This window comes from Parasteatoda tepidariorum, chromosome 4 (genome assembly GCF_982258835.1).
Source record: "Parasteatoda tepidariorum strain Cologne lab strain chromosome 4, Ptep-v5.0, whole genome shotgun sequence".
NCBI classification, from domain to species: domain Eukaryota; kingdom Metazoa; phylum Arthropoda; class Arachnida; order Araneae; family Theridiidae; genus Parasteatoda; species Parasteatoda tepidariorum.
Window position 1 is genome coordinate 11,422,010 of NC_141758.1, and position 18,269 is coordinate 11,440,278.

General features: G+C 37.0%; 3 protein-coding genes across 3 annotated transcripts; all 3 read left to right on the plus strand.

Moving 5' to 3' along the window:
* Positions 1-1,332: 1,332 nt before the first annotated feature.
* On the plus strand, positions 1,333-6,570 carry LOC139426041 (uncharacterized). The gene has a single exon (XM_087160471.1). It carries the CDS (start codon positions 1,333-1,335, stop codon positions 6,568-6,570), a length of 5,238 nt encoding a protein of 1,745 aa, XP_087016597.1.
* A 556-nt stretch (positions 6,571-7,126) lies between these two features.
* Positions 7,127-12,364, plus strand: LOC147810683 (uncharacterized). The gene has a single exon (XM_087160472.1). It carries the CDS (start codon positions 7,127-7,129, stop codon positions 12,362-12,364), a length of 5,238 nt encoding a protein of 1,745 aa, XP_087016598.1.
* A 556-nt stretch (positions 12,365-12,920) lies between these two features.
* On the plus strand, positions 12,921-18,158 carry LOC147810684 (uncharacterized). The gene has a single exon (XM_087160473.1). It carries the CDS (start codon positions 12,921-12,923, stop codon positions 18,156-18,158), a length of 5,238 nt encoding a protein of 1,745 aa, XP_087016599.1.
* The last annotated feature ends 111 nt before the right edge of the window (positions 18,159-18,269 follow it).

Sequence of the window (18,269 nt, forward strand, 5' to 3'; positions counted from 1 at the left end):
AATGAAAACAAAAAACATTATAAAAAGAAAACAATAAGTAGTCAAAAATATTATCTAAATAGCAGAAGCTCGTTTCGTTTTACTCATGCTAATGCTGCCAAACTCAAAAAAAAAAAAAAAAAAAATTAAAGTAAATTGTGTGATTGGTTAAATTTTAGCCACGCCCTGAGAGCGAGTTATCGTGGAATGTCTGATTCCAAGGGAGTGTTCATGGTACGGTATTGAACGCTCATGGAACCAAACTTTCCCAGTTTCACTTTCCAGCCGGGAATCTTCATTCCATTCCCGGTCGTTCGTGGTAGGGCCCCTGGTTGGAAAAGCGTTAGATCCATGTTCAAGAGGTCGTGTATTCAATCCCGGGGGTCCGAGACTCCCCGTGTAGTAAATGGTGACGGGTGCACGTTGAATCTGTCGGGTCATGAAGTTCTCCATATTCCTTTAACAAATCAATATCTCTGAGAGTTCTGAATTGGAGATTGACTGTTTTCTTGTACAGTCAAAACTACGATCTGTATATGAATGAATGTATGAATGCGGACACATAGTAAACGGGTTATGAGGTATGTGTGGGTGAAGTGTTCTTGGCCATAGATAGCACCACGGAAAAACAAGAAGTGCACCCTCTGTATTAAAATTGCTTGGTTTCACCGAGCAGGCTTGCTGATATCGGTAAATGGCATTCGAAACAACAACAGATAAATAAAATAATAAAAATAAGCCGCTATGTTTTGTTTAAAATGGGCAATATTAAAATAATGTAAATTGTTGTGAAATGAAGTGCAGTGAGGAAAGTGTTGGCGAGGCGCGCCTCTGCGCTTGGCGTCAGATTTTTGTCATTCAATGTTATGAATCCGTCGGAGAAGCAGCTCTGACCAAGGAGCTGTTTGTTTTGTTGAATAAATGTTCGTTTTGTATTTAGAAGGCCTATGTGTCACTTTTATTTCCAATGCACCCAGCATCTGGTAGATGCAGCCCATGAACGATCTGGAATTTCTCCTTCGGTTTCTAACATAAATGGTACCCTCGGCGGGACACGGGTGCTTTTTGGAATGGATTTCGAAATGAAATTAGATTAGGACTGAATTAAAATTGACTTTTGTTATGATCTTGACTTTCGATTTTATTAGAATGTTGAACTGATTTTTCTTATGATCTTGAATTTTGATTTGATAGAAATTTGATTTGAATTTTGAACTGATTTTTCCTGATTGATTTTTTGAACTGATTGATCTTGAATTTCGATTTTGATGAATTTTGAACTTACGTTACTGAAAATTTGATTTGTGAACTTTCAAACTGTGAATCTGAACTAGTTTGGGTTTCGAATTGAAAATGGAATTAAATGCTTTGAAAACACAACGAAAAGGACTGCGAATTGCCTTCACTCACACCGTGAAGAAAATCGAAACGGAATTAGACAAAGAAGTAAGAGATTTAAAGGCTCTATCGATTTTAAAGGTTCAACTTAATGATAAGTTCCAAAGACTTGAAGTTTGTCAAAATGCTATATCAGAGCAGCTTTTGCAGAATGAAACAACAGAAAATGCATATAATGAAGATTTTGAAGAGTCTGAGAATTACCGAGACACGTTCTTAGAACGATGTGCTCAAATAAACTCGGAAGAACAACTCTCTGTGCTGCCGACTGACAAGGAAACGAGAAAATTTAAACTCCCAAAAATAGAACTGAAAAAATTCTCAGGTGAAGCTAAAGATTACCTTACATTTTGGAGTCAGTTCCAGAAAATTCATGATGATAAATATATTGCAGACGAAGATAAAATGCAGTACTTGCTGCAATCTATGGAACCGAAATCGAAAGCTGAACGTCTGATACTTAGTTTTCCTGCAACGGCAGCTAATTATTCTAAGGCTATCGAACAGCTGAAAGAGCGTTTTGGACGCGAGGATTTGCTGGTACAAATATATGTACGTGATTTGTTAAATTTAGTTATGAAGAACGCAGCAACCGGAAGAGCAAAAACTGATTTACCCTCCCTCTATGACGAACTGGAAGGCAAATTGAGGTCCTTAGAAAGCTTGGGAAGAACACAAGAAAAGTATGGAGATTTTTTGACGCCGTTGGTAGAAAGTTGCCTACCAGAAGAAGTATTGGTGGCGTGGGAGAGGAGCCGTAACCACGACTCCACTGAAAAAGGTGACCGTTCTTTGGAACAGTTGATGAATTTCCTTCGGCAAGAAGTGAAAGGCGAAGAGATGGTCTTGCTAGCAAGAACTGGTTTTGATCCCCACCCGAGTCACCGTAATAAAAACCCTCGAATAGAGCAGGTAAGATTAGCCGATTCGGCTACCGCGGCGTCCCTAGTTAACAGCAGCATCGCTAGTAATGCAGGTAAGCGAAATTGTATTTTCTGTGATAAATCCCATCCCAGTGAAAAATGTTTTTCCGCGAAGAAAATGTCATTAATCGAGAAGCAACAAATATTACTGAAAAAGGGTGCTTGTTTTTCATGTTTGAAAAAGGCTAATCATATAAGTAAATTTTGTGATGAAAAAAATAATTTAAAATGTTCTAATTGTAATTATAATCATTTTGATATAATGTGTTCCAAATTAAAAAATAATGACCAAAAAAGTATTTCTAAAGAAAGTTCTCTTTCTAATAGCAGCCAAAGTGAAACTGTTTATTTGCAAACTCTTTGCGTTTTAATTCGAAGTCAAGGTCGTGAGAAAATTATTCGATGCGCAATTGACACTGGTAGCCAAAGCAGTTACGTTAGTGAAAATATTATACGTCTACTTAAGGCGTGGCCTCTTCGAAAGGAGACAGTGATTCATGCACTGTTCGGGGGGAATGAAACGAAACCAAAACAACATGAAGTATTTTCAATTGAAGTGAGTAATTTGAGGCGAACTTTTGTTTGTTGTTTTGAAGTTCTCTCGGAGGAAATGATTTGCGGTTTTATTCCAAAAATCGAGGATAGAGAGATATTGAATGAATTAAAAGAAAAGGAAATAGATTTTTCAGATTCTTTCATAAAAGAATCAAAGATTGATCTTTTAATCGGATCAGATGTTATAGGAAAATTATTAACCGGAAATTCAGTGGAATTACAGTCGGGTTTGACAGCTATCGAAACTAAATTGGGATGGACGGTTTTTGGGAAACGAAACTCGGGGGAAAGGAATATTTTAAAGACTTTGTCAATGCATTCTATAAAAGTACCTGTAAATAAATTATGGGAGCTTGAAACTTTAGGAATATCTGATCCAAACCAAACTGAGAAGAAGGAAACCGAACTCGATTTAAATGATTTTAATAAAAACTTGAAAATTCTCCCCGATGGGAGGTATGAAGTCGAATTACCTTGGAAATATAACTCGGCCAATTTACCCACTAATAAGGAATTAGTTTGGAAGAGACATGAAAGAATGATAAATAGATTGAGTTGCGGGGAATTTTTTACTGATTATCAGAAGGTGTTTGAGGAGTGGGAAAATTTGAACATTATCGAGCGCGTGCCCGATTTTGAATTGAGAAAAGAATGTCACTATTTATACCATAGACCAGTAATTAAACTCGAGAGTCTTACTACTAAAGTTCGTCCCGTGTTCGATGCTTCTGCTGCTGAGAAAGGAAAACCTTCTTTAAATGAATGTTTATTAAAGGGAATTAATCTCATTGAATTAATACCTGATATTATTGATAGATTTAGAATGTATCCAATAGGAATAAGTGGTGATATAGAAAAGGCATTTTTAATGTTATCAATTGCACCTAAGGACAGAGACTTTCTTAGGTTTTTCTTCCCGTCTAATGACGGACCACAGATTTATAGACACTGTAGGGTTGTGTTTGGGATTTCTGCCAGCCCTTTTTTACTAAATGCTTCTATAATGCATCTTTTGGAGAATTCTCCTCCTCAGTATAGTGATGTAGCTCAAAAACTGAAAAGTGCATTCTATGTAGATAACTGTATTTCTGGTGTTTTTCATAAAGATGAACAAGATTGTTTTATTGAACATGCTAAACTTATTATGTCAAATGGATGTTTTAACTTGCGTAGTTTTGAAAGTAATGTGGCTGGTAAAAATGTTGATAAACATTCAGGGGATACTTCAGTTTTGGGGATAATTTGGAATTTGGACAATGACACTCTAAGATGTTGTACGGATATTGACGCATTAACATGCGATACGAAAATTACAAAAAGATTAATTTTGGGCATTGTACAGACTATTTTTGATCCCATTGGTTTGTTGACGCCAGCTACATTGCTTCCGAAACTCTTATTACAAGAATTGTGGAAGTTAAAAATTGGTTGGGACGATGAATTACCTACGAATGATGTAAATACATTTTCTAAATGGTTTAAAGAATTATATATTTTAAAAGATGTAATATTGTCTCGATATATGTTAATGAATGATACGTCTGAACTACATGTTTTTGTGGATGCTTCCAAGGGGGCCTATGCAGCGTGCGTCTTTGTAAGATCGGTACTGAATTCAGAAGTTAAAATAAATTTAGTTCGAGCGAAGTCTAGAGTAGCGCCCTTAAAACCTCTAAGCATTCCTCGCTTAGAATTAATGGCTTGTTGTATCGGTTCTAGACTTGCGAAATCTATTATTAAGGCTCTCAATTTGCCAGGCTCAAAAGTTACATTTTGGACGGATTCCACTACTGCTCTTTGGTGGATAAAAGAACAGGGAAATTGGTCTGTTTTTGTAGAAAATCGAATTAAAGAAATTCGAGAGTTGACGCGAGGTCAGATATGGAAACATGTTCCGGGAAAATTGAATATTGCCGATTTGTTATCGCGTGGGTGTTCCGCGAAGCAGATGCTTCGTTCTCGTTGGTGGGAAGGCCCTTTGTGGTTAAAGGAAAGACCTGAGAACTGGCCCATTGGAGACAAACTCTGTTCATCCGCAGAAATAGAGTTAGAAAGAAGGAAAACGAAAATAATAAATATTGATCTTTCGAAAGACGCACCCCCTTGGCATCGAAATAATTTTTCCAGTTATGATAAAATGATAAGAGTAATGGCATGGGTATATAGATTTATAAAAACCTGTAAAGGTGTAACAATTAAGACCTCTGAACTTTTGCCGTCTGAAATTGAAAATTCTGAGAAAAATTTAATTCGTCTAGTTCAAAGCTATTATTTGTCTAATATTAGATCTTCAAATTTTATTGAGACGGTCATTGACGATGCAGGTATTATGAGAGTAAAAACGAAAATACTTCACCGAGATGATGATAAATCCTTCCTGTACCCTATACTCTTACCAGAAAAATGTGAATTTTCTAAGCTACTAATTAGAAATGTACATAACAAAAATTGTCATGCGGGGATTCAAATGATGCAATGCTTGTTAAGAGAAAGATTTTGGATAATTAGGGCTAGGAAAGCTATTAAAAATGTCTTATTCAATTGTATTACTTGCAAACGATTTAAGGTCAAGGCTTTGTCGAGCGAACCAACACCTCTGCCACCAGACCGAGTTACGGATAGTGCACCTTTCGAAATTGTTGGAATTGATTTGGCTGGGCCTTTGTTTTTAAAAAATGGAGAAAAGGTGTGGATCGCATTGTTCACTTGCGCGGTGTACCGTGCCATTCACCTAGAACTAGTTAATTCCCTCTCTTCAGATGCTTTTCTCCTGGCACTTCGTCGGTTTATCGCCAGACGCGGTCGACCTAGAACGATTTATAGCGATAATGGTACTAATTTTCGGGGTGCATCTAATGATCTTTCAAAACTAAATTGGACTAAAATTTTAAAAGAGACTGACAAAATTCTTTGGAAATTCATCCCTCCAACTGCCGCTTGGTGGGGCGGCTGGTGGGAGAGGCTGGTTCGTACGGTAAAGGAACTGTTAAAACGCACTTTGGGTAAATCTGTATTATCCTATGAAGAACTGTATACTTTAACTTGTGATTGTGAATCCATAATAAATTGTAGGCCCTTAACCTATGTATCAGAAGATCCGCAGGAGTTGATCCCTCTCACACCTGCCATGTTTCTTATCGAGAACCGGAGTTCCAATGTTGAGGATATTGATGAATTAAATTCATTAAGTCTTAATAAAAGAATAAAATATAGAAGTAAGTTATTAAAAGACCTACGACAGCGCTTTAGGAAGGAATATCTTGGACAGCTGGTGCAGAAACACAATGAGAAACGATCTCGTGAGCCCTGTGTAGGAGAAATAGTCTTGATAGGAGATGATAATAAAAAACGGTTATTTTGGCCCTTGGCTAAAATTATTGAGTTGATTCCAGGACGTGATGGGAAGATTCGCACTGTTAAACTTAAGACCCAGAATGGTTCAATTTTACGTCCAATTCAACGTATCTTCCCACTAGAAATTCAGGCAGATGAAATGAGCATTACTGTAGATAAGAAACATGGTGTAGAGGAATCGAATTCTGGCGCTGAATGTAAAATCAAAGGTGGCTCAGCACCTGATGAGACCATAATGCAGCGATATACTTCCTCTGGAAGATGTGTAAGATCTCCCAAAAGACTTGATTTGTTTAATAATGTATTTTATGAGCTTGAGACTCGCTCTGAGTCTCAACGGGGGGAGGATGTTGTGAAATGAAGTGCAGTGAGGAAAGTGTTGGCGAGGCGCGCCTCTGCGCTTGGCGTCAGATTTTTGTCATTCAATGTTATGAATCCGTCGGAGAAGCAGCTCTGACCAAGGAGCTGTTTGTTTTGTTGAATAAATGTTCGTTTTGTATTTAGAAGGCCTATGTGTCACTTTTATTTCCAATGCACCCAGCATCTGGTAGATGCAGCCCATGAACGATCTGGAATTTCTCCTTCGGTTTCTAACATAAATGGTACCCTCGGCGGGACACGGGTGCTTTTTGGAATGGATTTCGAAATGAAATTAGATTAGGACTGAATTAAAATTGACTTTTGTTATGATCTTGACTTTCGATTTTATTAGAATGTTGAACTGATTTTTCTTATGATCTTGAATTTTGATTTGATAGAAATTTGATTTGAATTTTGAACTGATTTTTCCTGATTGATTTTTTGAACTGATTGATCTTGAATTTCGATTTTGATGAATTTTGAACTTACGTTACTGAAAATTTGATTTGTGAACTTTCAAACTGTGAATCTGAACTAGTTTGGATTTCGAATTGAAAATGGAATTAAATGCTTTGAAAACACAACGAAAAGGACTGCGAATTGCCTTCACTCACACCGTGAAGAAAATCGAAACGGAATTAGACAAAGAAGTAAGAGATTTAAAGGCTCTATCGATTTTAAAGGTTCAACTTAATGATAAGTTCCAAAGACTTGAAGTTTGTCAAAATGCTATATCAGAGCAGCTTTTGCAGAATGAAACAACAGAAAATGCATATAATGAAGATTTTGAAGAGTCTGAGAATTACCGAGACACGTTCTTAGAACGATGTGCTCAAATAAACTCGGAAGAACAACTCTCTGTGCTGCCGACTGACAAGGAAACGAGAAAATTTAAACTCCCAAAAATAGAACTGAAAAAATTCTCAGGTGAAGCTAAAGATTACCTTACATTTTGGAGTCAGTTCCAGAAAATTCATGATGATAAATATATTGCAGACGAAGATAAAATGCAGTACTTGCTGCAATCTATGGAACCGAAATCGAAAGCTGAACGTCTGATACTTAGTTTTCCTGCAACGGCAGCTAATTATTCTAAGGCTATCGAACAGCTGAAAGAGCGTTTTGGACGCGAGGATTTGCTGGTACAAATATATGTACGTGATTTGTTAAATTTAGTTATGAAGAACGCAGCAACCGGAAGAGCAAAAACTGATTTACCCTCCCTCTATGACGAACTGGAAGGCAAATTGAGGTCCTTAGAAAGCTTGGGAAGAACACAAGAAAAGTATGGAGATTTTTTGACGCCGTTGGTAGAAAGTTGCCTACCAGAAGAAGTATTGGTGGCGTGGGAGAGGAGCCGTAACCACGACTCCACTGAAAAAGGTGACCGTTCTTTGGAACAGTTGATGAATTTCCTTCGGCAAGAAGTGAAAGGCGAAGAGATGGTTTTGCTAGCAAGAACTGGTTTTGATCCCCACCCGAGTCACCGTAATAAAAACCCTCGAATAGAGCAGGTAAGATTAGCCGATTCGGCTACCGCGGCGTCCCTAGTTAACAGCAGCATCGCTAGTAATGCAGGTAAGCGAAATTGTATTTTCTGTGATAAATCCCATCCCAGTGAAAAATGTTTTTCCGCGAAGAAAATGTCATTAATCGAGAAGCAACAAATATTACTGAAAAAGGGTGCTTGTTTTTCATGTTTGAAAAAGGCTAATCATATAAGTAAATTTTGTGATGAAAAAAATAATTTAAAATGTTCTAATTGTAATTATAATCATTTTGATATAATGTGTTCCAAATTAAAAAATAATGACCAAAAAAGTATTTCTAAAGAAAGTTCTCTTTCTAATAGCAGCCAAAGTGAAACTGTTTATTTGCAAACTCTTTGCGTTTTAATTCGAAGTCAAGGTCGTGAGAAAATTATTCGATGCGCAATTGACACTGGTAGCCAAAGCAGTTACGTTAGTGAAAATATTATACGTCTACTTAAGGCGTGGCCTCTTCGAAAGGAGACAGTGATTCATGCACTGTTCGGGGGGAATGAAACGAAACCAAAACAACATGAAGTATTTTCAATTGAAGTGAGTAATTTGAGGCGAACTTTTGTTTGTTGTTTTGAAGTTCTCTCGGAGGAAATGATTTGCGGTTTTATTCCAAAAATCGAGGATAGAGAGATATTGAATGAATTAAAAGAAAAGGAAATAGATTTTTCAGATTCTTTCATAAAAGAATCAAAGATTGATCTTTTAATCGGATCAGATGTTATAGGAAAATTATTAACCGGAAATTCAGTGGAATTACAGTCGGGTTTGACAGCTATCGAAACTAAATTGGGATGGACGGTTTTTGGGAAACGAAACTCGGGGGAAAGGAATATTTTAAAGACTTTGTCAATGCATTCTATAAAAGTACCTGTAAATAAATTATGGGAGCTTGAAACTTTAGGAATATCTGATCCAAACCAAACTGAGAAGAAGGAAACCGAACTCGATTTAAATGATTTTAATAAAAACTTGAAAATTCTCCCCGATGGGAGGTATGAAGTCGAATTACCTTGGAAATATAACTCGGCCAATTTACCCACTAATAAGGAATTAGTTTGGAAGAGACATGAAAGAATGATAAATAGATTGAGTTGCGGGGAATTTTTTACTGATTATCAGAAGGTGTTTGAGGAGTGGGAAAATTTGAACATTATCGAGCGCGTGCCCGATTTTGAATTGAGAAAAGAATGTCACTATTTATACCATAGACCAGTAATTAAACTCGAGAGTCTTACTACTAAAGTTCGTCCCGTGTTCGATGCTTCTGCTGCTGAGAAAGGAAAACCTTCTTTAAATGAATGTTTATTAAAGGGAATTAATCTCATTGAATTAATACCTGATATTATTGATAGATTTAGAATGTATCCAATAGGAATAAGTGGTGATATAGAAAAGGCATTTTTAATGTTATCAATTGCACCTAAGGACAGAGACTTTCTTAGGTTTTTCTTCCCGTCTAATGACGGACCACAGATTTATAGACACTGTAGGGTTGTGTTTGGGATTTCTGCCAGCCCTTTTTTACTAAATGCTTCTATAATGCATCTTTTGGAGAATTCTCCTCCTCAGTATAGTGATGTAGCTCAAAAACTGAAAAGTGCATTCTATGTAGATAACTGTATTTCTGGTGTTTTTCATAAAGATGAACAAGATTGTTTTATTGAACATGCTAAACTTATTATGTCAAATGGATGTTTTAACTTGCGTAGTTTTGAAAGTAATGTGGCTGGTAAAAATGTTGATAAACATTCAGGGGATACTTCAGTTTTGGGGATAATTTGGAATTTGGACAATGACACTCTAAGATGTTGTACGGATATTGACGCATTAACATGCGATACGAAAATTACAAAAAGATTAATTTTGGGCATTGTACAGACTATTTTTGATCCCATTGGTTTGTTGACGCCAGCTACATTGCTTCCGAAACTCTTATTACAAGAATTGTGGAAGTTAAAAATTGGTTGGGACGATGAATTACCTACGAATGATGTAAATACATTTTCTAAATGGTTTAAAGAATTATATATTTTAAAAGATGTAATATTGTCTAGATATATGTTAATGAATGATACGTCTGAACTACATGTTTTTGTGGATGCTTCCAAGGGGGCCTATGCAGCGTGCGTCTTTGTAAGATCGGTACTGAATTCAGAAGTTAAAATAAATTTAGTTCGAGCGAAGTCTAGAGTAGCGCCCTTAAAACCTCTAAGCATTCCTCGCTTAGAATTAATGGCTTGTTGTATCGGTTCTAGACTTGCGAAATCTATTATTAAGGCTCTCAATTTGCCAGGCTCAAAAGTTACATTTTGGACGGATTCCACTACTGCTCTTTGGTGGATAAAAGAACAGGGAAATTGGTCTGTTTTTGTAGAAAATCGAATTAAAGAAATTCGAGAGTTGACGCGAGGTCAGATATGGAAACATGTTCCGGGAAAATTGAATATTGCCGATTTGTTATCGCGTGGGTGTTCCGCGAAGCAGATGCTTCGTTCTCGTTGGTGGGAAGGCCCTTTGTGGTTAAAGGAAAGACCTGAGAACTGGCCCATTGGAGACAAACTCTGTTCATCCGCAGAAATAGAGTTAGAAAGAAGGAAAACGAAAATAATAAATATTGATCTTTCGAAAGACGCACCCCCTTGGCATCGAAATAATTTTTCCAGTTATGATAAAATGATAAGAGTAATGGCATGGGTATATAGATTTATAAAAACCTGTAAAGGTGTAACAATTAAGACCTCTGAACTTTTGCCGTCTGAAATTGAAAATTCTGAGAAAAATTTAATTCGTCTAGTTCAAAGCTATTATTTGTCTAATATTAGATCTTCAAATTTTATTGAGACGGTCATTGACGATGCAGGTATTATGAGAGTAAAAACGAAAATACTTCACCGAGATGATGATAAATCCTTCCTGTACCCTATACTCTTACCAGAAAAATGTGAATTTTCTAAGCTACTAATTAGAAATGTACATAACAAAAATTGTCATGCGGGGATTCAAATGATGCAATGCTTGTTAAGAGAAAGATTTTGGATAATTAGGGCTAGGAAAGCTATTAAAAATGTCTTATTCAATTGTATTACTTGCAAACGATTTAAGGTCAAGGCTTTGTCGAGCGAACCAACACCTCTGCCACCAGACCGAGTTACGGATAGTGCACCTTTCGAAATTGTTGGAATTGATTTGGCTGGGCCTTTGTTTTTAAAAAATGGAGAAAAGGTGTGGATCGCATTGTTCACTTGCGCGGTGTACCGTGCCATTCACCTAGAACTAGTTAATTCCCTCTCTTCAGATGCTTTTCTCCTGGCACTTCGTCGGTTTATCGCCAGACGCGGTCGACCTAGAACGATTTATAGCGATAATGGTACTAATTTTCGGGGTGCATCTAATGATCTTTCAAAACTAAATTGGACTAAAATTTTAAAAGAGACTGACAAAATTCTTTGGAAATTCATCCCTCCAACTGCCGCTTGGTGGGGCGGCTGGTGGGAGAGGCTGGTTCGTACGGTAAAGGAACTGTTAAAACGCACTTTGGGTAAATCTGTATTATCCTATGAAGAACTGTATACTTTAACTTGTGATTGTGAATCCATAATAAATTGTAGGCCCTTAACCTATGTATCAGAAGATCCGCAGGAGTTGATCCCTCTCACACCTGCCATGTTTCTTATCGAGAACCGGAGTTCCAATGTTGAGGATATTGATGAATTAAATTCATTAAGTCTTAATAAAAGAATAAAATATAGAAGTAAGTTATTAAAAGACCTACGACAGCGCTTTAGGAAGGAATATCTTGGACAGCTGGTGCAGAAACACAATGAGAAACGATCTCGTGAGCCCTGTGTAGGAGAAATAGTCTTGATAGGAGATGATAATAAAAAACGGTTATTTTGGCCCTTGGCTAAAATTATTGAGTTGATTCCAGGACGTGATGGGAAGATTCGCACTGTTAAACTTAAGACCCAGAATGGTTCAATTTTACGTCCAATTCAACGTATCTTCCCACTAGAAATTCAGGCAGATGAAATGAGCATTACTGTAGATAAGAAACATGGTGTAGAGGAATCGAATTCTGGCGCTGAATGTAAAATCAAAGGTGGCTCAGCACCTGATGAGACCATAATGCAGCGATATACTTCCTCTGGAAGATGTGTAAGATCTCCCAAAAGACTTGATTTGTTTAATAATGTATTTTATGAGCTTGAGACTCGCTCTGAGTCTCAACGGGGGGAGGATGTTGTGAAATGAAGTGCAGTGAGGAAAGTGTTGGCGAGGCGCGCCTCTGCGCTTGGCGTCAGATTTTTGTCATTCAATGTTATGAATCCGTCGGAGAAGCAGCTCTGACCAAGGAGCTGTTTGTTTTGTTGAATAAATGTTCGTTTTGTATTTAGAAGGCCTATGTGTCACTTTTATTTCCAATGCACCCAGCATCTGGTAGATGCAGCCCATGAACGATCTGGAATTTCTCCTTCGGTTTCTAACATAAATGGTACCCTCGGCGGGACACGGGTGCTTTTTGGAATGGATTTCGAAATGAAATTAGATTAGGACTGAATTAAAATTGACTTTTGTTATGATCTTGACTTTCGATTTTATTAGAATGTTGAACTGATTTTTCTTATGATCTTGAATTTTGATTTGATAGAAATTTGATTTGAATTTTGAACTGATTTTTCCTGATTGATTTTTTGAACTGATTGATCTTGAATTTCGATTTTGATGAATTTTGAACTTACGTTACTGAAAATTTGATTTGTGAACTTTCAAACTGTGAATCTGAACTAGTTTGGATTTCGAATTGAAAATGGAATTAAATGCTTTGAAAACACAACGAAAAGGACTGCGAATTGCCTTCACTCACACCGTGAAGAAAATCGAAACGGAATTAGACAAAGAAGTAAGAGATTTAAAGGCTCTATCGATTTTAAAGGTTCAACTTAATGATAAGTTCCAAAGACTTGAAGTTTGTCAAAATGCTATATCAGAGCAGCTTTTGCAGAATGAAACAACAGAAAATGCATATAATGAAGATTTTGAAGAGTCTGAGAATTACCGAGACACGTTCTTAGAACGATGTGCTCAAATAAACTCGGAAGAACAACTCTCTGTGCTGCCGACTGACAAGGAAACGAGAAAATTTAAACTCCCAAAAATAGAACTGAAAAAATTCTCAGGTGAAGCTAAAGATTACCTTACATTTTGGAGTCAGTTCCAGAAAATTCATGATGATAAATATATTGCAGACGAAGATAAAATGCAGTACTTGCTGCAATCTATGGAACCGAAATCGAAAGCTGAACGTCTGATACTTAGTTTTCCTGCAACGGCAGCTAATTATTCTAAGGCTATCGAACAGCTGAAAGAGCGTTTTGGACGCGAGGATTTGCTGGTACAAATATATGTACGTGATTTGTTAAATTTAGTTATGAAGAACGCAGCAACCGGAAGAGCAAAAACTGATTTACCCTCCCTCTATGACGAACTGGAAGGCAAATTGAGGTCCTTAGAAAGCTTGGGAAGAACACAAGAAAAGTATGGAGATTTTTTGACGCCGTTGGTAGAAAGTTGCCTACCAGAAGAAGTATTGGTGGCGTGGGAGAGGAGCCGTAACCACGACTCCACTGAAAAAGGTGACCGTTCTTTGGAACAGTTGATGAATTTCCTTCGGCAAGAAGTGAAAGGCGAAGAGATGGTCTTGCTAGCAAGAACTGGTTTTGATCCCCACCCGAGTCACCGTAATAAAAACCCTCGAATAGAGCAGGTAAGATTAGCCGATTCGGCTACCGCGGCGTCCCTAGTTAACAGCAGCATCGCTAGTAATGCAGGTAAGCGAAATTGTATTTTCTGTGATAAATCCCATCCCAGTGAAAAATGTTTTTCCGCGAAGAAAATGTCATTAATCGAGAAGCAACAAATATTACTGAAAAAGGGTGCTTGTTTTTCATGTTTGAAAAAGGCTAATCATATAAGTAAATTTTGTGATGAAAAAAATAATTTAAAATGTTCTAATTGTAATTATAATCATTTTGATATAATGTGTTCCAAATTAAAAAATAATGACCAAAAAAGTATTTCTAAAGAAAGTTCTCTTTCTAATAGCAGCCAAAGTGAAACTGTTTATTTGCAAACTCTTTGCGTTTTAATTCGAAGTCAAGGTCGTGAGAAAATTATTCGATGCGCAATTGACACTGGTAGCCAAAGCAGTTACGTTAGTGAAAATATTATACGTCTACTTAAGGCGTGGCCTCTTCGAAAGGAGACAGTGATTCATGCACTGTTCGGGGGGAATGAAACGAAACCAAAACAACATGAAGTATTTTCAATTGAAGTGAGTAATTTGAGGCGAACTTTTGTTTGTTGTTTTGAAGTTCTCTCGGAGGAAATGATTTGCGGTTTTATTCCAAAAATCGAGGATAGAGAGATATTGAATGAATTAAAAGAAAAGGAAATAGATTTTTCAGATTCTTTCATAAAAGAATCAAAGATTGATCTTTTAATCGGATCAGATGTTATAGGAAAATTATTAACCGGAAATTCAGTGGAATTACAGTCGGGTTTGACAGCTATCGAAACTAAATTGGGATGGACGGTTTTTGGGAAACGAAACTCGGGGGAAAGGAATATTTTAAAGACTTTGTCAATGCATTCTATAAAAGTACCTGTAAATAAATTATGGGAGCTTGAAACTTTAGGAATATCTGATCCAAACCAAACTGAGAAGAAGGAAACCGAACTCGATTTAAATGATTTTAATAAAAACTTGAAAATTCTCCCCGATGGGAGGTATGAAGTCGAATTACCTTGGAAATATAACTCGGCCAATTTACCCACTAATAAGGAATTAGTTTGGAAGAGACATGAAAGAATGATAAATAGATTGAGTTGCGGGGAATTTTTTACTGATTATCAGAAGGTGTTTGAGGAGTGGGAAAATTTGAACATTATCGAGCGCGTGCCCGATTTTGAATTGAGAAAAGAATGTCACTATTTATACCATAGACCAGTAATTAAACTCGAGAGTCTTACTACTAAAGTTCGTCCCGTGTTCGATGCTTCTGCTGCTGAGAAAGGAAAACCTTCTTTAAATGAATGTTTATTAAAGGGAATTAATCTCATTGAATTAATACCTGATATTATTGATAGATTTAGAATGTATCCAATAGGAATAAGTGGTGATATAGAAAAGGCATTTTTAATGTTATCAATTGCACCTAAGGACAGAGACTTTCTTAGGTTTTTCTTCCCGTCTAATGACGGACCACAGATTTATAGACACTGTAGGGTTGTGTTTGGGATTTCTGCCAGCCCTTTTTTACTAAATGCTTCTATAATGCATCTTTTGGAGAATTCTCCTCCTCAGTATAGTGATGTAGCTCAAAAACTGAAAAGTGCATTCTATGTAGATAACTGTATTTCTGGTGTTTTTCATAAAGATGAACAAGATTGTTTTATTGAACATGCTAAACTTATTATGTCAAATGGATGTTTTAACTTGCGTAGTTTTGAAAGTAATGTGGCTGGTAAAAATGTTGATAAACATTCAGGGGATACTTCAGTTTTGGGGATAATTTGGAATTTGGACAATGACACTCTAAGATGTTGTACGGATATTGACGCATTAACATGCGATACGAAAATTACAAAAAGATTAATTTTGGGCATTGTACAGACTATTTTTGATCCCATTGGTTTGTTGACGCCAGCTACATTGCTTCCGAAACTCTTATTACAAGAATTGTGGAAGTTAAAAATTGGTTGGGACGATGAATTACCTACGAATGATGTAAATACATTTTCTAAATGGTTTAAAGAATTATATATTTTAAAAGATGTAATATTGTCTCGATATATGTTAATGAATGATACGTCTGAACTACATGTTTTTGTGGATGCTTCCAAGGGGGCCTATGCAGCGTGCGTCTTTGTAAGATCGGTACTGAATTCAGAAGTTAAAATAAATTTAGTTCGAGCGAAGTCTAGAGTAGCGCCCTTAAAACCTCTAAGCATTCCTCGCTTAGAATTAATGGCTTGTTGTATCGGTTCTAGACTTGCGAAATCTATTATTAAGGCTCTCAATTTGCCAGGCTCAAAAGTTACATTTTGGACGGATTCCACTACTGCTCTTTGGTGGATAAAAGAACAGGGAAATTGGTCTGTTTTTGTAGAAAATCGAATTAAAGAAATTCGAGAGTTGACGCGAGGTCAGATATGGAAACATGTTCCGGGAAAATTGAATATTGCCGATTTGTTATCGCGTGGGTGTTCCGCGAAGCAGATGCTTCGTTCTCGTTGGTGGGAAGGCCCTTTGTGGTTAAAGGAAAGACCTGAGAACTGGCCCATTGGAGACAAACTCTGTTCATCCGCAGAAATAGAGTTAGAAAGAAGGAAAACGAAAATAATAAATATTGATCTTTCGAAAGACGCACCCCCTTGGCATCGAAATAATTTTTCCAGTTATGATAAAATGATAAGAGTAATGGCATGGGTATATAGATTTATAAAAACCTGTAAAGGTGTAACAATTAAGACCTCTGAACTTTTGCCGTCTGAAATTGAAAATTCTGAGAAAAATTTAATTCGTCTAGTTCAAAGCTATTATTTGTCTAATATTAGATCTTCAAATTTTATTGAGACGGTCATTGACGATGCAGGTATTATGAGAGTAAAAACGAAAATACTTCACCGAGATGATGATAAATCCTTCCTGTACCCTATACTCTTACCAGAAAAATGTGAATTTTCTAAGCTACTAATTAGAAATGTACATAACAAAAATTGTCATGCGGGGATTCAAATGATGCAATGCTTGTTAAGAGAAAGATTTTGGATAATTAGGGCTAGGAAAGCTATTAAAAATGTCTTATTCAATTGTATTACTTGCAAACGATTTAAGGTCAAGGCTTTGTCGAGCGAACCAACACCTCTGCCACCAGACCGAGTTACGGATAGTGCACCTTTCGAAATTGTTGGAATTGATTTGGCTGGGCCTTTGTTTTTAAAAAATGGAGAAAAGGTGTGGATCGCATTGTTCACTTGCGCGGTGTACCGTGCCATTCACCTAGAACTAGTTAATTCCCTCTCTTCAGATGCTTTTCTCCTGGCACTTCGTCGGTTTATCGCCAGACGCGGTCGACCTAGAACGATTTATAGCGATAATGGTACTAATTTTCGGGGTGCATCTAATGATCTTTCAAAACTAAATTGGACTAAAATTTTAAAAGAGACTGACAAAATTCTTTGGAAATTCATCCCTCCAACTGCCGCTTGGTGGGGCGGCTGGTGGGAGAGGCTGGTTCGTACGGTAAAGGAACTGTTAAAACGCACTTTGGGTAAATCTGTATTATCCTATGAAGAACTGTATACTTTAACTTGTGATTGTGAATCCATAATAAATTGTAGGCCCTTAACCTATGTATCAGAAGATCCGCAGGAGTTGATCCCTCTCACACCTGCCATGTTTCTTATCGAGAACCGGAGTTCCAATGTTGAGGATATTGATGAATTAAATTCATTAAGTCTTAATAAAAGAATAAAATATAGAAGTAAGTTATTAAAAGACCTACGACAGCGCTTTAGGAAGGAATATCTTGGACAGCTGGTGCAGAAACACAATGAGAAACGATCTCGTGAGCCCTGTGTAGGAGAAATAGTCTTGATAGGAGATGATAATAAAAAACGGTTATTTTGGCCCTTGGCTAAAATTATTGAGTTGATTCCAGGACGTGATGGGAAGATTCGCACTGTTAAACTTAAGACCCAGAATGGTTCAATTTTACGTCCAATTCAACGTATCTTCCCACTAGAAATTCAGGCAGATGAAATGAGCATTACTGTAGATAAGAAACATGGTGTAGAGGAATCGAATTCTGGCGCTGAATGTAAAATCAAAGGTGGCTCAGCACCTGATGAGACCATAATGCAGCGATATACTTCCTCTGGAAGATGTGTAAGATCTCCCAAAAGACTTGATTTGTTTAATAATGTATTTTATGAGCTTGAGACTCGCTCTGAGTCTCAACGGGGGGAGGATGTTGTGAAATGAAGTGCAGTGAGGAAAGTGTTGGCGAGGCGCGCCTCTGCGCTTGGCGTCAGATTTTTGTCATTCAATGTTATGAATCCGTCGGAGAAGCAGCTCTGACCAAGGAGCTGTTTG

Coding starts and splice junctions, on each gene's coding strand:
- LOC139426041 (XM_087160471.1), top strand. CDS start 1,333: ATGGAATTAAATGCTTTGAAAACACAACGAAAAGGACTGCGAATTGCC.
- LOC147810683 (XM_087160472.1), top strand. CDS start 7,127: ATGGAATTAAATGCTTTGAAAACACAACGAAAAGGACTGCGAATTGCC.
- LOC147810684 (XM_087160473.1), top strand. CDS start 12,921: ATGGAATTAAATGCTTTGAAAACACAACGAAAAGGACTGCGAATTGCC.